The sequence below is a fragment of the Athene noctua genome, chromosome 20, assembly GCF_965140245.1.
Source record: "Athene noctua chromosome 20, bAthNoc1.hap1.1, whole genome shotgun sequence".
Classification (NCBI taxonomy): Eukaryota; Metazoa; Chordata; class Aves; order Strigiformes; family Strigidae; genus Athene; species Athene noctua.
Window position 1 is genome coordinate 12,366,828 of NC_134056.1, and position 20,161 is coordinate 12,386,988.

The 20,161-nt window shown below is 58.8% G+C and overlaps 3 protein-coding genes across 4 annotated transcripts; 1 reads left to right on the forward strand and 2 right to left on the reverse strand.

The window, feature by feature from the left end:
* Nucleotides 1-1,832, reverse strand: LOC141968772 (ring finger protein-like). Its single transcript, XM_074923850.1, has one exon. The coding sequence runs from the start codon at nucleotides 1,348-1,350 to the stop codon at nucleotides 376-378; it is 975 nt and encodes a 324-aa protein (XP_074779951.1). The 5' UTR covers nucleotides 1,351-1,832; the 3' UTR covers nucleotides 1-375.
* Nucleotides 1,833-3,360: 1,528 nt separating this feature from the next.
* Nucleotides 3,361-18,267, reverse strand: NDOR1 (NADPH dependent diflavin oxidoreductase 1). 2 transcript variants are annotated; one of them, XM_074923848.1, is made up of 15 exons: nucleotides 18,230-18,267; nucleotides 17,376-17,510; nucleotides 16,836-16,913; nucleotides 16,277-16,374; nucleotides 15,395-15,493; nucleotides 14,622-14,723; nucleotides 13,931-14,137; nucleotides 13,466-13,587; nucleotides 12,297-12,517; nucleotides 11,823-11,930; nucleotides 11,006-11,120; nucleotides 9,907-10,053; nucleotides 9,133-9,251; nucleotides 6,520-6,614; nucleotides 3,361-3,574 (listed from the first exon to the last, which is right to left on the reverse strand). In XM_074923848.1, exons 2-15 carry the CDS (start codon nucleotides 17,508-17,510, stop codon nucleotides 3,430-3,432), a joined length of 1,791 nt encoding a protein of 596 aa, XP_074779949.1. In that variant the 5' UTR covers nucleotides 18,230-18,267; the 3' UTR covers nucleotides 3,361-3,429. The 2 variants fall into 2 exon arrangements, with proteins under 2 accessions (XP_074779949.1, XP_074779948.1); XM_074923847.1 differs by lacking the exon at nucleotides 18,230-18,267 and adding an exon at nucleotides 18,118-18,169.
* Nucleotides 18,268-18,303: 36 nt separating this feature from the next.
* TMEM203 (transmembrane protein 203) lies at nucleotides 18,304-19,169 on the forward strand. The gene has a single exon (XM_074923781.1). It carries the CDS (start codon nucleotides 18,417-18,419, stop codon nucleotides 18,825-18,827), a length of 411 nt encoding a protein of 136 aa, XP_074779882.1. The 5' UTR covers nucleotides 18,304-18,416; the 3' UTR covers nucleotides 18,828-19,169.
* Nucleotides 19,170-20,161: the final 992 nt, after the last annotated feature.

The window sequence follows — 20,161 nt, forward strand, 5'->3', positions numbered from 1 at the left end:
TCTGTCTGTCCTGGGCACAGGGAGCACAGCCCACGGCACAGCCCTGCTCTGCCCGCAGAGCCCCTCCGGTTCCCAGCCCCGTGCCAGGGACATGCCCCCAGTGCAGGATGGGCTCCTGCTCCATCCACCCCTTCACTGCTGCAGTGATGTGTCACCCAGCGCCCCGTGAGATGCAGGCAATGCCCAGCTCTTCTCTTGGCTCCTTTCTCCAGCTCCTCTGCTGCCTCAACCACTCTGGGCTCACTGGCAGCGCCGGGGTATCCCAGGCACCTGGGTCCCAGGTTGGCATCGCAAGCCAGCAGCAGCCCCAGGAGCAAAGCTGGAGCAGGACTCCTCTCCCCAGGCATGGCCCAACCTGAAGGCACAAACTCCGCACTATTTATCAAGGATGAGGAAAAGCAGCACCATCAGGACAATGGGGAGGAAGATGAGGAGCAGGCTGAGCATCTCGGCCGCCAGCAGCAGCGCCAGCACCAGGAGGTAGCAGCAGCGGCAGCGGCGCTCCAGCTGCCCCAGCCCGCGGATGAGGCAGGGCGGGTAGCGGACGCAGGGCAGGCACCCGAACATGCGGCTGGTGTGGAAGCGCACCTGGAAGCGATGCTCGAGGGCACCGGCCAGGCCCGGGCGGCGGGGCGGCAGGACGGGGGGCCGGGGGGTGGCCAGGGTGCCGGGGGAGCCAGGCTGGGCGTGCAGGAGAAGCAGCTCCTCTTGCAGCTTGCAGATCTCCCACTCCAGCATGGGCGTCTTCTGGCGGCAGATGGGGCAGCGCACGCGGCCGAACTCGGCGCCGGCAGCCGTGTCCATGATGGCACGCAGGCAGGCGCGGCACAGCCCGTGGTTGCAGTTGAGCAGGGCCGGTTTGTGCCGCTGGTCATCGTAGGGCTCTGTGCAGATGGGGCACTCGTCCTCGCTGCCCACCGGCATGCGGCACGGCTCTGCTGCCGCTGCCACCTCATCGCTTGACGTCTCCTGTTCCTCACCAGAGAGGCTCAGGATGGAGCTGGAGGCGCTTTCCAAGCTGGACAACCCTCGCTGCGGCGCTGGGCTCTCTCCGCAGGGCAAGACGGGGCTGGTGGCAGCGGGAGGGTCCTGCCCCGCGGGCAGGGAGGCACCGTGGGCAGGCGGCTTGTCATGCCCGGGCAGGAGCAGCTCTGTTGCGTCCTCGGCCGGTGGCGGGTTCCAGCACCCCCAGGCAGCGGCGGGCGCCTCTCCACAGAGCTGGGGGGGTTCCCCAGGGCCCCCCGACCCCACAGTCTCACTCTCGCTCTGCTGCCTGGCACAGCCCTCCCTGTCAGCTGCCGGCACCAGCTGGGGGCCAGGCTCTGCCCCCTCGCCTGCTGCTGGCTCCATGGGGGTGTGTGTTCCACAGCGGCCCCCCTCACCCACCACCCCCTGAGTCCCCTCGGGGCAGGGTGTGGGACGTGGGTGCTGCTCCAGGGCAGGGGGTGGCCTTCAGCACGGCTGCCAGAAGGGTTTAAAGGCAGCAGCATCCACACAGAGTCCCATCATCCCTCCGGCATGGTTTGGGACCCCCTCCCAAGCTGACAGGTCAGGAGCCCCCAAAGCAGGGTGTATCCCCATCACCCTCACCGATAGGCCACCCCAAGAGGGGCATTGCTGTGAGCGTCCAGCAGCCACTTCCTCCTCCTTCTCCTCTTCCTCCTCGCCAGTGTCGATGCAGCACTGACCCACCACGCTCCACAGGAGAGGGCAACAAGCTGGGCACTATCAGGCACTGCCTGCTGTGCCGGTAAAGGGTGCAGGAGTGGCAGGCACCCGCGCACGCAGCTGCTGCCTGCCCTGGGCCAAGCAGGGCTGGGGCCGAGCCTGGCTCTAACCAGTCTGGTTTGTCAGCTTCTGGAAGCTGCTCAAATGCAGGCAGCCCAGGGCAGGCAGCCATGCCCGCACCAATCAGCTCCAGTGGGAGCTGGGGCGGAGCTGGGCCCACGGCCGCCTCTTCTCCTCACCCAGCAAAAATGGAGCCACCTCTGTGGCCAGCGCTCCCCACACCACTGCCCGTGGGGCGCGGCAGCACTGGCCCTGCGCTGCCCCGGTCCAGCGCCCAGCTCAGACACCAGTATAGCACATCAGCATGGATCCTGCGCTGCCTCAGGGCAGATCCCCACCCAGCTCATCCCTGTCCCCCAGGTGGGTCTTTGTCCCCAGTCACCTTGCCTCGCCGTGCTCCATAAGCAGCTTTCAGGGCTTGGCAGGAAGGATAGTGCCCCATGTAAGGGGATGGTGTCACCAGCGTGATGAGTGCCATACAGCAGCTCTCACTGGCCCCCAGCTGCCCCCAGGGTATGGTGACACCCAGCCCAGCCAGGGCCTACAAGTGCAACAGATCCTCACAGCAAGGCAGCCCTGGCAAAGAAGCTGGAGGGGGGAGACCCCAGAAGTTCCCGCTTTCCAGCTCGAGCGGTGCCCCCAGGTGCCACTCACCCATGCAGGACCCCACACTTGGGCGTGTGGGAGGGTGGCTGGGTCACAGGTGTGGTGTGGCACCTCTGTCCCTTCCTGTCCCAGCCTGCTCCCAGGGACTGTCCCTGGCTGATTCATGCCCTGGGCCCTAATTGCTGTTTACATGGTGGCACCGAGTTCGCCAAACTGGGGGAGGAAGGTGGTGGCACTGGCCCCACTGGGGCACTGGCAGGGTCAGGAGGACACACAGGGGCTGCCAGGGGCTGGAGGCTGCTGCCTCGCCTGGCCCTGGCTGGAAGCAGCTCCCAGGATGGGCTGGAGGACAGATCCAGCAGAGCAGGCACTAAGGGAATGGGATAACTCAGTGGGATCTGGCGCTCAGGGAGCTCAGAGCTCGTCATCAAGCAGGATCAGGAAGATGAACTGGCATCAGACAGAGAGATCGAAGCTTCCTCCTGCACCCATTCCCGCTGGCCCCAGCCCCTGGAGACAGGGGGAACAGGTCTGTCAAGGCAGCCTCCTGCAGCAAGCACTGCTGCTGCTGACTAATGCCAGGGTGGAGAGACTCCCATGCAAGAGCTCACTTCCTTTAGGTCCTACCACAAACAACGGCCGCTGCCAACACTGGCGCTCTGGCAATGCCTGCGGGTGCTGCTCACCCAGCACAGGGACCCCAGGAGCTGGAGCACATGGGGTGGCCACTCAGTCCCGTGCAGGAGCCAGCCAGCAGCACCCCACCAGAGACTTCTCACCTCTGCTGCAGCGGGGTGTGGGCATGGGGAGCCAGGCTTCACCCACACCAACCCCCCACACCCAGGAGATGGGCTCCCCCTGCCCACCATGGCCCTGCTGCCATCAGGGAAGGGGTGGTTGGGTAAATCCACTCCCTTCACCAGGCCCCTGTCCTCGCTGGGGTAATCTCAGCCCAAGGATGATGCCAGGGCGGATCATTCTGCTGACTCCTTTATTCAGGCAGTTTGCAAGGAAGGGGGAGGCAGGGAGCTAGGCTTACGACCAGGTTTCAGACTGGAAGCGCTGGGACCGTTCCAGGGCTGTTAAATGCTCCTCTGCTTCGGAGGGTGACAGGCCGCCTTCCAGCTGCAACACCAACTGCAGGGCTTCAGCCACCGCCGCTGGCATCTGCTTGGCATTCCTGGAAGAGAGCGTAGGTGGTGTGATGGGAGGGCGAGAAGGGAAACGGGGGGCATATCTGCAGCCCCAGTGCTCTGGCAAGGCAGTCCGTGGAGGGGGCAGCAGTCCCTGCGGCCAAACCCACCGACCCCGGCACACAGCACAGGCTGGGGGGAACCTGCCTCACCCCACAACATGGGCTGCCTGGCACTGAATAAATGACAGGCTTTGGGAGGCAGCTCATACCACTCCCAGGACAGCGGGCTGTTATCCACACAGGGTTTCCTGGCCCTGGCATTTGCAGGCGAAGAGGTGGCTGCAGTACCCAGTCCCTGGTGAAGGAGCATCACAGCTTGGTAGCCTTAACTCCATATTGCTCCACTTCCCATCACCCTCATTAGAGGGACATGAGGAATATGCACGAGTCATAATTTATTGGCAGGAGGCAGGAAACTGTCCTTTCATCTCGGGAAACACTCAGTGTAAAACATGTCTGATCCTGAGCTGGGTAAGATGACTGCTGCGAAGGAGCAGCTGTTTCAGTCCCTCCACTACTCCTGAAATGATTGTTTTGATGGTGACATTTGTAACCCAAAGCCAGTTCAGACCTCAAAATAAGAAACTGTGAAGAAAACACAAGCTCCCATGTAGAAAAGAACCAAACAGGTTTTAACACTTCCAAGCATAATTATTTCTTATGAGAAATAAGAAATTCAGGCTTTTTCCTAGAGAGTTTCATTTGATAAACTCACTGTGTGGCAAAAAAACATCTAATAAAATTTCCCAGGCTGCTCCAATTGGCACAAGCATCTGGCAACGTCCTTGCTGTTTCCCAAGAACAAGGCAGAATTCTGACTTGCATTTGAAGCTGATTAATGTCCCAAAATACACAGAAAGGAGGTCTTCTTTTTTTGGAAGAGTCGTATTGTTTCTGAGTCAGGCACTGATATGCAAGTACAAGATAATGTAGCTGGGCTTGTGATAGAAAAAATGTCAAGTATCTATTTTTTGCAGAAAGAGACAGACATTTTCAACCTTTTTGCCTCTGGGCAAGATAAGCTGGGCACAATCATAGAAAAGATCCAGCCCTGGCTCTGCAGACCCTGCCCCAGCCAGCACGGGCCCAAGAAGGCAGACACTGTGCTACGTTGCCCAGGGCTGCTGCTCAGGATTCACTTTTCCTGTCTTTCTCCTAGTGTGGCTGAAACCATGGATACTATTTTTATGGAGGGGGAAAGGCCATTTTCAGGCCAGCCCACCTGCACCTTCCTGTTTGGCACCCCACTGGCAGTTCAGAGTCTGCGGGCCAGGGAGGGGCACTGGGATTCCAGGCATCTTTACACACCGTGTGGGCTGTTCAGGAGGGCTGGGGAAGTGCCCACTGCAAACATGGCAAGTTGCCACTTGTACAAGAGGAACCAGGCTCTTGGATCCTACTTGCCTGACTGGGGCTGAGGGCCACCCTGTGCCAGGAACAAAGAGCTCAGCAAGATGGGTCTCAGAGCAACCCTGATGTCCAAAACGCCATTCTCATGGCCACTGCAAAATCCTGCAATGGGGAGAGCTGTGCAAGCCTTGCTCTTTAGAAGACGTTAATCCTTTTTTTGGCAGCCCCCACGGTGTCTCCATCAGCACCAGAAAGCAGCAAAGAGGACGGCAGAAGGAGAGGACAGGGCCATCAAGACACCATACCCAGTGGTCACTCAACAGCTGCCCACAGCCTCAGCATTTGGGCTGTGGACAGAGGCACAAACCCAAGTGCAGCTTGAGGGAGAAAACCAAACCTGAAGCCCAGATCCGTGGGTAGAGATCACCAGGTTGGGGTAAGGGCCTCAGGGAGCCCTGCCATGCAGTGAGGCATGCCAGACCACGTGGCAGCGCTGGTGCAGCAGCAAGCGAGGGGCAGTGGGCGGCCTGGCCTCTGCTTCACCAGCAGTAAACAAAAATCTCCTTCTCCCAGGAATGCAGCAAGGCCAGTCTCGCCCTGCAAGGCACCAGGGAAAATCCTGCTCTCGTGCGGGACAGGCAGGAAAGAGCCTCCTACAACTGTCAGTCATGTTGACAGCAAGGCACAGGTTTGCACAGTGCTTTCCAGGTCACAGGGTGCACGACACCACCACCGCCAGCCTCTCGCCAGCTCAAGGAGCCCAAAGAGTTTCACAACACTTGCCCTGGGCAGTGGGTGAGCAGCCTCCTCCCTGTCACACACACAGCGACTAGGGCAGGCAGGTTAAGGGCTCTGCCCAGGAAAAGAGCCACGGATGCTCTGCCTCCAAAACGCCAGACTCCACTTTTTGGCCAACAGTTCAACATTTCCAACCAGCCCAAGGTAACCACTGGGTGAACAACTGTACTGCCAAAGGACGCAAAGGCTGCGGCGCAACACAGCTTGTCCCTACCTTAGAAAGGCAGTTTTGGGTCAAAGAGCCAGCCAAGATGCCCCACGGGTCCCAAAAACTGTTGCTCACGAGCCCCAGCACTGGTGGCCCTCTGGTATGTGCTTTAAAAGCCTCCTGCCCACCAGAGAAGCCATAGGAACTGCACAAGCCCACTTCTCCAGTTTCACAGAGCCCTGCTGGAGGAGAGGGGTGGGAAGAGGCCAGGCCTCTACTGTGTATGGATTCGCTGTGGGTCAGAGGCCTGGCAGCCCGCTGGCAGATGATGCTGGTCATGGGTGCTGGCAGTTGGGAAGGATGGGCACACAGGGACAGCTGGAGCAGCTCTGCCATGGTTCCAGCTCTGCCCCTGCTAACTGGAGCAGAGGGTAGGTGAGAAATGGCCCTCAGCCAGGAGGAGACAAGGAATGAGCTGGTGCCTCTGCAGCAATCACTGCAGCCCCTAAGGACCTGCTGGGGTGCAGGGTGTGCTCACTCCAGGGCTGAGCTGAGGGAATGCCTCCAGGGAGGTGGAGAACCAGCGAGGTGCAGCCCCGCTCCCCTAGTCCCTGCACAGAGACCTCTCACTCACCCAGCCAGGTAGACATGAGCGTTCCTGCTGCTCAGCAGCTCCCACACCAGCCTTCGGTTCTCCTGGATGCGGTGCTGAACATAAACCTTCTCCTCCTGCAGGGAAACACGGTGCTGAGCCCACCAGCCCTGGCAGCAGCCCCAGCATGCCTGCCCAGCCCCTGGGCACTGCTCTCAGGGAGTGTTTGCCTGAGCTCAGGGCAGTGCAGCCCCCCAGAGCAGGGGGCACTGGGAGAAGCAGTTGGATCAACTATGGCACAGGGAAAGGGGATCCTCACATCTCGTTGGTGGGAGATGGGTGCAGCAGCAGGAGCTTCAGTGGGGAAGTAGCTCCCCCCAATCCTCTGGCTGCTCCCTGCCTGCTCCAGCTCTGGTGAACAGCCAGGGCCATGAGCTGGGGAGTCCCTGTGAGGGCTCCCTTCCTGCCCTCTCCTCTCCCAGCATGGACAGAGGAGGATCTGTGGCCCCCATCAGGCCAAGACCCTTCCCCACACCCCTGTCACCTGCTGGAGACCTGAAACAGCTTGGAAGGGCAGAGAGCTTGGCAGGATGGCCCTGGTCCCACTCCCTGCCCCTCTGCTGTGCTCAGGGACTGGATACAACTGGCTTTTGGCACAGTATAGTCCAACTGATGAGAGTCCTCAAAGGGTTAATCCACAAGACTTCACACATCCAAGCAACTGCCTACAGCCCTGGCTTCTGCCCAAGAGGAACACCATTGCCAACGTGCCTGAGTTCACTGCTGGCCCAGACGGCTCCTCCGTGACAAAAGTGACACTGTGATGGAGGCCAGGCCCTCTGCTGCACGTCCCACCACACCGCGTTCTGCACCGCGCCGAGCTGAGCCACGGGTGAAGCCTCCTCCCTCCCGTCCATCCCCAAAGGCAACAAGGCTCTGGCTGCATCTCGGGGTCCCTGCATGCTGCAGCCCGGAGGTGTGCGTGGGAACAACGCCGAGCAGTGACCAGCCCTGGCTGTCTCAAGAGCTGGTCACCACCCGGTCAGCAGGTCCCAGGCGGTGACACTGGCTGCGTGGCACTGGAGAGTCAGGTCGCCCCCAGGCATAGCTCTGCTGCTCTGACCTGGCCGCAGGCGATGCAGCAGGGAGGCAAGCCTGTCGCAAGCACCCACACAGCTCAGCTTCAGCATCATTAACATTAATCAGCTAAGTGCTGACAGAGGCTCTGCCGACTCCAAGCAGGTCATTTAAGGACCTGCAGCTACCTAGAAACCAGAGCACCCCAGTGACAAACTCAGGTCACCACATCTCAGCTAAACCCCAGGGAATCCTGCTGAGAATTAGCGACAGCCGCATTAGGCTGGGATCAACCAGTCTGCACCACGGGGCAGACGTGATGTGACAGAAGGTCACCGCAAAGAGGACCTGATGGAGAGAAGAGGGAAATCCTGCTCAGCTACGGAGCATCCCAGCTCCTGCCAAGCTCTTTGAAAGCAAACTTTTTGATGAGTTAACGGCACCTCCTAGGCACAATGGCTCATCTTACGTGGCTGCGCTCTCACTTGCCACCCTATGCAGCACTGCAAGGATTTGGTGGCAAAAGACCCTCCGGACAAACTGCTTTGCCTCACAGAGCAAGGAAAGCAGGGAGGGCAGGGGCACACCTCCATGTGAGCCCTGTCCCTCCAGAGTCTGCAAGGGCAGGAGGAGGCTCTGGGGCCACTCTCCAGATTTGGGGAACAGCAGATCCCTCCTTCACTGTGTGAGCCACCAGAAAAAAAAGCAGACTGGTCATCCAACAAACCTCCGCAGTGCTGTGCCTGTTCACTAAAGCCTTGGGAAGCTTTCACAGGGACATTCAACTCATGCCTTACAAGTGACTGGATAAAAGACGCTGGCTTCATGTCAACGCATGCACACAGCCAGGAGAAAAGGACTAGTGCAGCCGAGCTACCTAGAAATACCCATTCTCACTGACTCTTTTTATCAGATCTCTCTGTTTCAAAGGGAGGCTGAGCTTTCAGTGCCATCAAGGGACACGACAAGGCAGTGAAACAAGAGTCCCAGCTCATGGAGCCTCCCTGGCAAGACAAAAAGCCCTGCAGCCCAGACCAGGGCTGAGAGCTGTCCAAAAAAGACACTGCCTGGGAAATAAGGGAGCTGAGTGAGGGGCTGAGTTGTGGGGGTGCTCATACCTTCAGGGAGCTTTCTCCTGCACAGCTGAGGCTAAGGCAGAGCTGGCACAGAGGCCAAGCTCCTCAGCTTCAGAGGGACATGGTAAGGAGGGCGGCACTCAATCCTGAGAGGTTATTGCCTGGTGACCCCCCAGAGAGGCTTGGGAGCCTTTTATCAGTCACGTGGTCCAGCCAAACAGGTGGCTAACACCTTCTCTGTTCTGGTGCTCACCAGTCCCATCCCAGCAACGTTTCTCATTCAACTCAGCTGGACACATCCCCGCTGGGCAGCGGCACTGCAGCGCTGGTGGGGATCCCATCCAGCACTGAGGTGGTGTGGGGGAGTGAGGTGACCACTGTGCCACCCCGCCAGGCCCTTCGCAGTCCACACCAACAGCTACAGGGGCCAGAAACACCAGCAGAGTCCCATCAGTGCTGCCTGAGATGCTTCTGTATCCACCCTCCTCCTCTGGGAACTGACCTGGTCCCTGGAGAAGGCTGTGAAGAGTGTCAGGAAGCCCTTTGTCACCAGCAATTCCCACTCTGCTTGGCAGTAGAAGTCCTTGGATTTCTGGCGGCAGCCAAAGAACAAGCAGTTCCCTGCAGAAAGCAGACCACAAGGGCTGTGCTGGGCAGACCAAACGCCCTGCAAGTGCTGGGGACTGTTGGTGCCCATGAGACCTGTGGCAGAGCCCCAAGGCTCACACCTCTCTGCTGCGCCTGGCTGACAGCCCTGGCCTAGAAGAGCCAGGAGCCAAGTGAGCATGAAGCCAAGTGACCTGTGGCAAGCAGAGGCCCCTGTGTGCTGAAAAAACAGGAGGCGGGGGTCAGGTAGGGCAAGCAGAGCCCCTCAGGGCTGCCCGTTCCTTCACCAGCCTCAGCTTCCTGCTGAGACCCACAGATGAGATGGGGGGAATGAGGATGAGACAAGGGTGGAGGCAAAACTCCTTGTGCAGCAGAAGATGAGCTCAGTCACCCATCTCTACTCACAAAGAGCCAAGAAAGAGCCTCTGCAGAGCCCCTACCCTGACCCAAGGAGCAGCCTTGCAGCACAACCTGTGAATACCCACACAGGCTGCACACACCAGGCTCTGGTCCTCACCTGCCCCAGAGCCCAGCTTGCTCCCACTCAAACAAAGCAAAGCCTGGGCCTGTCCAAACCCTCAGGAGCTCCCAGACCCTCCTTCCTGTACACTGAACACAGACCTGCCTGCAGCAAGGGGCATCCCAAATCCCTCTCAGGACTGTCTTTCACCTCTACGTCCTTGTGCCACCCGCTCCTGTATTGCTGCTCGGAAAGGTGCCACCCCTGTGCCAGGGCCAATCATGATCACGGGGGTGTCAGGGTCAGTTGGGAACTTCATTCCTCCTTTCTTCACCCAAAGAGGCACCCGGACATCACCTGCAAAACAATCAGACCAATTAGCATCACCTCACCAGCAACACACCCATGCCACCCTGCAGAGGGTGAGCCAGGCATCCAGCTCTTCCAGAATGCTCCGAAGACATGGAGAGCACCTGGCTTACCACCACCCTGGCACCAAGGCACCCCTGGAGCCATGGGCACACTATCTGTGTATGAAAAGCTCTTCAGCTGTCTCAGCACTGTCTCTGCAAGCACCCAAGTGAACCCCGGAGCAAGGCAAGAGCTCCACAGCACATGGCTCGTGCCAGGGAAGACAGCAGTGGAGGCGAGCAGAGACCTCAACCTGGCTGTTGAGTAAGGGAGGGACAAACCTGCCTCCTCTGGGAGTCAGCAGAGGGGTGCAGATCCCTATCCAGGTACTCTGAGAAGATCCAGTCTTGCCCTGGAGTCATACAGAGCAATTCTCTACCATCCTGCAGCAGGGAGACCCCATGAGCTTGTCATATTTGCTTGAGGACCCAGCTGGAGGGGTTTTGTGGTTAGATCAGATGAGCAGCATACAGGGGCTTCGCAGGACAGGATGGATGTGTTCAATAGAAGGACCATCCTTTCCAGAGCTGGTGCTATGTGTCTGGAGGTGTCCAGCAGTCAGGACGCAACCAGCTCCAGCACACCAGGAGCAACCCACTGTGGGGCAGCAGAGCATGCTGGCACTGGAAGCAGGAGGGTCAAGCAGCTGGGAGAAAACCAGGAGCTCAGGGTGCTCAGGGAAGCTAGAGGAGCATGTCATGCTCCAAAGAAGATGGGAACAGCCAGGAAGGACGGCTACTGGGAGTTCAGCCCATCCTGCCAGGCCAGTGTGCTCCACCCAGGCTCCAAGCAGCTCCAGTGTGTGGCCAGCAAGCACACAGCTCCACCACAGTCCCATGGGCTCAGCTCTGTGGGCTGTGGTAAGCACACAGGGTTCTCACAAAGTCCAAGCAGTTACCTTGCTCTGGATTGAGAGAAGCCAACCAGGTAGAGCAGAGACCACGGCGGGGTTTGCTGAGCCGCGTCTTGTACCGCACTACTGCCATGAGGATCTGGATCCGGTCGGGGTGAGCCTGCGTCCAGACATGAGAAATGAGAAGACACCCAGCACAGCTCTGCAGGAAGAGTCCAGCGTCTCCTCCAGGGACAAAGCCTGTGCCCAGCTCCTGCCAGGGTGTCTGAAACACTTCTTAGCCTGAAACAGCCACTTGGACACAGAATGGAGCCCAAAACCTTTCCAGTAGGGAAGGGGGTTTTCCAGCTCCTGTGGGACTGCTCTGCACAGCTGGCAGCAGCCACAGAGACTGTCCAAGCCAAGAGGTCCCCATGGAGGACAAATGTCACCAGTGTATGGGCTGCCGTCTGCCAAGTGACCCGGGCCAAGTCCCACTGCCACCTCCCGGCAGCAGCGGGAAGCAGCACTCCCCCATCCCACGGCCGCACCACCCAGGGATGTCCCAGCTTCCGTGGCACCACATCCCACTGCCCCCCGTGACCAGGACACCAGACCTCTGCAGTGCACTGGGCCAGCCCCAGCACCTGCGGGGCTGCAGAAGGGCAAGTGCCCTAACACGGAGCCTGGCACAGCCCTGGGATTCACGTCCTGCACATCCACTGGCCACGTGCTTGCAGCAGAGCCGGGGCTCGGGTGGGCTGTGGGTGCTCAGAGAGCCTGGGAGTACAGCCCAGCACACATGGCACCAACGGTCAGCCCCGGCCCTGCCAGACCCTCAGCTCAGAGCCCGACAGGAGGCCAGAAAGGGCTGAGCTCTTACCAGCATGGAGGAGGCGATGGAGAAGGCGCGGGGTCTGATGCGCGGGATGAGGTCCAGCAGGTATTCGGGTGGAATGGCACACGTGGTGTGAGGGAAATCCCAGAGGGCCTGCAAAGCCCAGGCAGGGTGAGACTGGGTACACCCCAGAAGGCAGCCTGCCTGCTCCTTGAGGGGTCAGGGGCTGTCCCACACTGCTGTGCCACGCTGCCCTTGACCAAAGGCACCACGCCAAGTACCTCTGAGCACCAACCGCCCTGTCCCACTGCCCGCCCCTCACCCTCAGGCTGCGGCACGGGGGCCCAGAAGGATTTGGAGCAGGTCCTACCCACCAGCTGCAATCCAAGGACACTTCAGAAAGTGGGTGAGGTAGATTGAATTCCCCAGCCCAGAAATTATGGTTGATCATCTGCCTGGGTGCTTTAAGCCACAGCACAGCCCTCACAGAGCGGGTCTGTCATGCTCCCCCAGCCTCACCTCGAGCGTGGTCCTGCGGGGCCGGTTGCAGTAGCTGTAGAGCTCTTCCTGGCCCTGCGCAGAGCTGAACTCCTGCAGCTTCTCCCGCTCCAGCTCGTTCGTAGAGAAGTAGGACAAGAGCTCGAAGAAGGAGCGCCGCGGCACGCAGGAGATGTCCAAGTAGTGCGTGACCAGGTGCTGGATGGTGCAGGGCTGCGGCAAGAGGGCAGGGAGGGATGTGCCTGCAAGGCAAGGCAGCAGGCAGTGCTCAGGGCCAGCACGGGGGCCGGATGCCCCAGCACCGCCTGCCTGCTGCCCTGCAGCTCTGGCGCTCCCCAGGCACCCAAACAAGGGCAGCCCTGCTGCCTGTAGGCACCCACATGGAGCCAACTTTAGCTACTGCCACCACTGCTCCCCACAGGGGGCCCCACTCCCTCCTGCTCTCCCCAGCTTTCTTTTCAAGCCCACAGGTTTGCAACAGAGAGTCAGTGGTGTTGAGCTGTCCCTTCCTTTATGCAAATGCTTTAGGACACCTTATCCATACGGGTCCCACCTTACCTGCACACAATAAAGTGGAAGTAACCAGCAGTGTCATATGTGTCAGGCCTGTCCTTGTCTCCTACTTCTCCCCCAAGGGTGTGAAGAGCATCCTGAATTTCTCTTGGGTTTGCCTGCCAGGCAAAAATCCCAGCACTGACAGACATATGAAAGATTGAGGGGGACTGGACACTCAGGGGACAGAAAACAAAACTCTCCTAGTGCCATGCAGACTGCAGATCCACCAAGGGCTCCAAGGGGCCTCCCAAGGGGTTTCTCTAGTTGTTGGTGCTGGTTTGTGCCTGCAGAAGCACCTGCAGTAGGTCCCCGAGGCACAGGCAGAGTGGGGAGAAGCACAGGCTCCCCAACTCAGGTCGTGGGCTGAGGGGGCTGCAGGATCCTCCACGCTCTGTGCTGGGGGCTGCAAAGTCACCAGGCATGGGTGCAGCCTGGACACTGCTGGATTCCCCCAAGTCACACCGGCTCTAATGTGGGATCCACAAACACACAACACTAGGAAGGAAGGAGAGCCCCCATCCTGCAAGATGTCTCATCAGCCACTCCCAATTTACCAGTTCTACAGCAAAGGAAAAGCGGAGCTCCAGGCTGGGCCAGAGCTCAGGGGCCGCTCTGTCCCAGTGGGCAGGACCTACCAGGCTCCGTGGGCTTCAGCACAAAGTGTCTGTCTGGATCCAGGCGCAGGAGCTGGCAGAACTGCTGCACGTCTTCGGGGCAGTTCTGGGGCTGGATCATCACCACGTCCCCCGCACTGAACCTGTGGATGCAGCGGGACCTGTCGAGCGCAGCCATGGGGCGGGCCGTGGGCACAGCACCACCGCACGACCCGCACCCGCCCCAGGGGAGAGGCCACAATTCAGCCAGGTTCCCAGTGTCACTAGCGTTGTGCTCTCTGACACAACATGGCAAGCTGGTCCACGGGCAGGACCCACACTGTCACACGCCCCTGACCTTGTCATGGAGGGGGACAGCACAGCAGGGACCATGTCCTTAGGGCTGCAGCCTCAGGTATTACTGAAGAAGAGGAGTGGAAGAGGAAGGCAACTACAGGACACCTGATCCCACACAGCAAAACATGGGGAAGCCAGGAAAATGCTCACGTGATCCCTGAGCCTGTGACATCGAATTCGATGAGCCGGACATCCTGGAAATGGGATTCTGCCGTGACTCGCTGATTGGACACCAGCTGGGCAGCAAAGGGATGCAGCTCGGAGGGAACGGCCCTGGGTGCTGTTGGCTGGAGCGGGCCACCATCAGGGTGCAGGGAGTCCTCAGCCAGGTAGTGCAGGGTGTATTTTGGGGGCAGGCTGTGGGAAGGAGAGCAATGCAGTGTGGTTACCTCTGTGTCACAGCTCCTCTGCTGCTGTAGCACTAGAGGCTGGAGGCAGGGAGAGACCTGAATTCTCCCACTGTATCCACCACTCATCACCCCTGCCCCTGTGGTAAGGGAATGCAATGCAGACGGCTAGAAGGAGATCCCAAAGGCTCCAGAGCAGGCAGAGGGAGGCTGGTTGGGAACACATACTCAGCAGGTCTGCTAAGGCCAGAGGCACATCAGGACAGAAAGATGGGCAGAAGCCTGCCCGGGTAGCTGACACACACATACAGGGGACAAGGGGACACTCCACCCAGAGAGAGATGGGCCACCCATGGCCAAAGTCCAAGGGATAACTGGGACACCAGAAGCTGTGTGGGGAGGCTTCCCAGTCAAAGCAGGGCGTATCTCCACCTCAGAAAATGGCCATTCACACCAGCCAGCTCCAGCAGTCCCTGTCTACCCTCTGCACTCACCGTACATCTGGACTGATGATCTCAAGGCCAGGAGGGAGAGGATACAAGGCAAGGATCTTGTCCCATAAGTTCAGGAGCCATGGATCGACCACTGCATCTGGCCTGCAAGTGGGAAATTTGGGCTGCAGCAGCACAGCATCATCCCTTCAGGCTCCAGTGCTGCGACCCCTGCAACCGGGCAACACTGGGCCACCCCTGGGCAACCACCTCTGCTCCTCTTCCACTGCACAGTCACTCCATGGCATTCCCTTCCAGTTTCAGGTCTTGAAACATGTCTCAGCCACTCTAAGCACTCACTCCCTTGCTGGGGCCCAACCACTGATGTCTGAACAGAATCACCAACCCCCAGCCACAACTGGTGATGGTCACTGACTCCCTGAGCCACACGCAGCCTCTGCCCCATGCAAGGAGAAGAGCAGCACAGCTTGGGCTGCTGTAATGCTTGCAGGCACATGTCTGTGTGACACAGCTGTCCTCTGGTCTGAACGGGACCGGGGCAGAGCCAGGAGATGTTGATACATGCTGGAGGTTGTGGGAGACCCTGGAGAAGCAAACGACCCAGCTCCTGGCAGAGGAGAGTTCTGAGCAGAGACCAGCATGTTCACAGAGAGCAGCAGGAGGCCGCTGGCCATGTCTTGGGCACAGGAGCAGGCCCATGATGGGAGCAGCACACTGCTGTCCCCAAGGCTGGGGTGAAACACTCACAGCCCTGCTGTCAGCCCAAGGACAAAACTGTAGTGCACCCCAGGGCTCCACCCCCCCACCCCTCTTACCCCAAGTCATGCTGGTCGTCTCCCAATGCCACTGGCAGCAGAGGGTTGCCCCCAAGCTGTAGCACCCGTTTGTGCAGCTTCTTCGCAACAAAATTAAACCTGAGCAGAGAATAACCGCAGCTGCAGAGGGCAGGGCTGCTCCAGCACGAGCCAGCCAGCACATGTTGCCAGGGCTATGCTGGAGCAGCACAGCAGCAGGTCCAGCCCGAGCCAGCCCCATGCCCTGCCCAGCCTATGCCTCCACCCTGGGGCAGCTTGGAGAAGCAGCTGGCTGCCACTTGCTGGGCCACACAGGCTGTGACCAGCTCCCAGAAGGGACTTGGGGAGGTCCAGCTTCCTGTCAGGGCAGCTTGTGCCTGGGGCAGAGAAGTACTTCCTCCCCTCTAGCCCCTCACTGCTTCACGGAGTTCAGGCACACTCCCACCCCTCCCACTACAGCTCATTCGGGCACAGGGGAACAATCTTTTGGGAGAGAACTGGGACCAACAAGGCTGGCTGCCACCTAAAAGTCTTATGTTTCATGTCTCCTGTTGGCTTGGTCCACTGAAATTGTTGTGGCACAGACCTTCCTGCAATTCAGACAGAGTACTGCATGTCTGTAATAACTGACTGGGAAATGATGTCCCAGACACTGCATCTGCTTGAGGAGGTTGCGAAGAAAGAAATGGGCAGAAGCCCAGTTCCTGGGGGTTAGGAGGAACATGGGCTGGCAGGACAAGGATTTTTAAGGCTGGTGAGAATTGTTTCACCTGAGCTGCTGCTCTAGAGTCAAGCTCTGTCTCGTCTCACCCCCTTTGTTCCCCAACCACGCTGCTCTTGCTGGCAGCCAGAGCTGTGAGGAGCAGCTGCTGTGGGCAGGCAAGGAGCTGCAGAGCTGCTTACTTGGGGTAGGAGGAGTCACCAAGGCCCAGCACGGCATAGTCCAGCTGGCAGAGGGAACCAGGTGGCAGGTTCTTCCGGAACAGAAACCGCCAGAACATCTAGAAAGGACACGGTCAGGGAGTCACGCTGATGCCAAGAAGGCCTTCCCTTCCTGCCTGCTCCAGCTTCACCCACCCCTGGGGACCCTCCTGCCCTTCGCTGAGTCCCAAGAGAGTGAGGAGCCCATCCTTCTGCAGAGGTGACCCCTGAAAGTAGCCACCACTGCTACCTGCCAGAAGGACAGCTCTGGAGAGTGCTCCACAAACAGCTTATGGATCCTGAGGATGCTCTGAGAGCCCTCAACAAACCCGGAGCTGTTGCGACGGCAGGGCGCCTCACAGCTGCTAAGCTGCTGAAACCTCACCAGCTCCCTGCCCATGGCCCATCAGTAACACGAGATGTGACTGGTGCAGCTCCAGAGCTCCCCCCTCCAAAAATAACCATTGCTCAAGCTGCTTCAAGAGAGAAATCCAGTCACTGGATCAGGAATATAAAAGCAACGTGGACAGGCATATCCTACCTTCATGTTGTCAGGTGGGTCACCCTGGCCAGTGGTTGCACAGACAAATACCACCAACAGCTCATTGATGAGGTTGGCCTGTGGGCACAAACATGGAAAGGAACATTCAGGTCAGCAACCTACAAACACGTGTCCCAGCTGTCCCGACATGGCCGCTAACATCACATCCCACTCACAGACAGACCACACTGGGAATAAAACCTGCAGCCCCATGTGGAACGACCTCCTCCACAGGCACTGCAGCAGCATCTGCTGCCCACACGCTGCCTGCAGCATTGGTTCCTTGGTGCACCTCGCCTTACAGAGTAAGGCTGAGTGTCTGTCATCTAATATGGGCTCTATTCCAAGAATCATTGTTCAGTTTTCACACCTTTTCAGCTGAGTTAAGCACAACCTGCCCTCAAGAAGGGCACAGAGCCAGCGTCTGGTAAAATACAGCAGGTCACAGCAAGGGTGAAGGATGCCCACGTCTGAGAAATGAGGTTGGTGGAGACGGAGCAAGACCAGAAGTGCCTGGAGCACCCCTGTGTCACCGCTCACCACATCATAGCTGTCCAGCGCCTCCACTCTGCACTGGAAGTGGCGTCGCTTGGCTTCTCTGCCAATTCTCTCGGCTGTGTCTTCAGCTGTCCCAGTTTGGCTGCCAAAAAGAACAAGGAGTTTCCGTTCCACCATCTGCAAGAGACAAAACCAGAGAAATCACCAGGAGGTGAGGGGACATGAGGGGTGTCACACTGACACCCGCCCAGGCTTTGAAGGAGTGCCGGTGACTGTGGGTTCAGGTGACATTTGTGGGGTTGACACTGTAAACAGCAGGCACAGGGACGGCTGAATAGTTTGGAGATAGCAGCAGGATTCAAGGCTCCCAGGCTCTTTCCACCCTTGGGTAGTGCTGAGGGAGTGACCCCCCCTTCGTCAGTGTCCCCGTCCACAGGAGCAGCAGTGACACTACTGTGATCCTTATCCCTGCTGCCAGGACAAAGGAAGGGGAGCATAAAATCCAGGGACAACGATCCACGTTTGGGCTCGTTTTAACTGTCCTCATCACCACGGGCTCAGTGCAGCCCTGGGATGGGCTGTTCACCGTTTCCAGTTTTAACGTATGTCTGCCTCACAAATCTCCACCACGGGGAAAAATCCAGAATAACTACAAAAGAAAACGCTAAGGAGGGAACAGCCTCGTTACAGATCAATCCCTGCGGAGAGGGGCTGCAGCATCAGATTTGCCCCTTCCCTGAGGAAAAAGGGGATTTTCCTAGTGGGAGCGCTTTGGGACACGCACCAGGATCAAGACAGGCTGGGGGGCCGAAGCCGGGGGCTCGGGGACAGGACAGGACAGGACAGGACAGGGCCGGCCCCGCGCCCCCGGCTCCGGCCCCGCCGCAAGCACCCACCGTGCACCGTCCCCACGCGCCGCTTCCGCTTCCGTTTGCGTCACCAGCGTGCGCCGCCGCGCTTCAGACGTCATCAGCGCGCGCCGCCGCCGCCGGAGCGTGGCGGGACGCGGCGGGGGCGCCGGGGCTGGGGGTGCCATTTCCCCCCTCCCCAGGCAGCGCCCATGTCCCCGCGGCGGCCGGGACGATGCTGTTCTCCCTGCGGGAGCTGGTGCAGTGGTTGGGCTTCGCCACCTTCGAGATCTTCCTGCACGGCCTGGCCCTGCTGGCCTTCTCCGTGCTCCTCGTCCTGAAGGTGGATGGCGAGGCCTCGGCGCTCTCCTGGTGGGTCGTTTTCGTCCCCTTCTTCGCCGCCGACGGCCTCAGCACCTACTTCACCACCATCGTCTCGGTGCGGCTCTTCCAGGACGGGGAGAAGCGCTTGGCCGTGCTGCGGCTCTTCTGGATCCTCACCATCCTCAGCCTCAAGTTCGTCTTTGAGATGCTGTTGTGCCAGAAGCTGGTGGAACACACTCGGGAGCTGTGGTACGGGCTCATCATGTCGCCCGTCTTCATCCTCCTCCAGCTGCTCATGATCCGAGCCTGCCGGGTGAACTGACGGCGAGGGAGCGGGCTCACACCGCTGCCCTCACCCCGGCCAGGGACGCGCCCGGCTCACCGGGGAGCCCTGGACTCGTAGCAGCAGTAGTCGGGCTTTTCCCCATCTTTATTTATGCACAGAATGGTAGGTGGCAGATTACACAGGGTTGGCACTGTGTTAGCAGGGTCTGTAATTAAGCACACTGCTGCGTTGTATAGCATCATGTTTCTTCGAACGATCCTTTTGTGCCGCATCCTTATTTCAGTTCACACGTCTCTTGGTGTTAAAGTATCCTGCCCTGCAAGCACTGTTCGATATGCCAGTTATTTTATTTTAAAATAAAAATGCATGGAAGGATTAGTTTTATTTATAAAATCCTTTTTTCCTAGGAAGTGTTTGTACTTAAAACAACTGCCTGGAGAACAGGAATTACCTGGAGGTTGGTTGGTTGCTGTAGTTACCCTCGTACCCCCCAGACTGCTGCCCACCAGCAGCGCTGCAGCTGCTGCCTCGCCTGCCCTGCCCTGTCTGAGGCCACGCTTGTAGCGATGTGCTGGCTTCAGCAGCAAAGCTAATTTACTTCCATCTTTCCTCTCACTTCCCTGAGCACTTCATGCCTTTAGTGTGCTGGCAGGGTTTTAGGGAGCCATGCTCTGAGCCAGATGTGTGTATTTTTGAACAAAAATGTTTTTTCTTTGTATTTCAGATCCATTCCCTAAATATTGAGATAGGGGTGGTGGCAGGGCAAGGCATGGGGACAGGAGTGCACACAGCTGGTGCTGGTTGTGAAGGGGGGGGTTGTCTCACCCAGCTCTCGAGAATACCCCCAGAAAACATGAGTAATTCAGTATTCCCTGTGGAAGTGCAGATCAGTGTGCTAAATGCCCATGTCACAGGGAACTCCCAGCGCCAAAGGCACCTCGGCATCACTTGTGTTCAGCTCCCACCACAAGGATGTTGAGAACAGTGAATCTGCCCGTCTGCGAGATGACACGTGGCGCTTTGGAGCCCAGGCTCAGAGAACTGGTCTCCTTCTGACATCATGTTTTGCAGACCTTTGTACTCTGATGTTGACTCTGACAAAACGTCTGTTAGCTGGAGCTTTCCCTCCAACCTCAGCTGCTCCCTGGCCCATCCCTGTCTTTGCTCCATGTACCCAGCTCTTCCTGGGACCACACTCTCTCCTCTGCTGCTCTCAGGATCTGTTTCATGCAGACAGGGTCTTGAGACAGAGAACTGCTATATAAGCAGCTCTCCAGTTCAGTTGCTTAGCAGGAGCCTGAGGAGCACCAGGAATGTGTGCGTGAGTCTGGTCTCCCCTGTGAGATGCCCTGATGACAATGAAACAAGTG

Bases quoted from the DNA above. Each gene is read 5' to 3' on its own strand.
- NDOR1 (XM_074923848.1), bottom strand. From the start codon at position 17,510: ATGGTGGAACGGAAACTCCTTGTTCTTTTTGGCAGCCAAACTGGGACA. The intron at 16,375-16,835 runs GTAGGATATGCC...TGTCCTTTCTAG, and splicing joins ACCCACCTGACAACATGAAG to ATGTTCTGGCGGTTTCTGTT. The intron at 11,931-12,296 runs GTGAGGCTGGGG...TGGGCTTTGCAG, and splicing joins CCCGCAGGACCACGCTCGAG to GCCCTCTGGGATTTCCCTCA.
- TMEM203 (XM_074923781.1), top strand. From the start codon at position 18,417: ATGCTGTTCTCCCTGCGGGAGCTGGTGCAGTGGTTGGGCTTCGCCACC.
- LOC141968772 (XM_074923850.1), bottom strand. From the start codon at position 1,350: ATGGAGCCAGCAGCAGGCGAGGGGGCAGAGCCTGGCCCCCAGCTGGTG.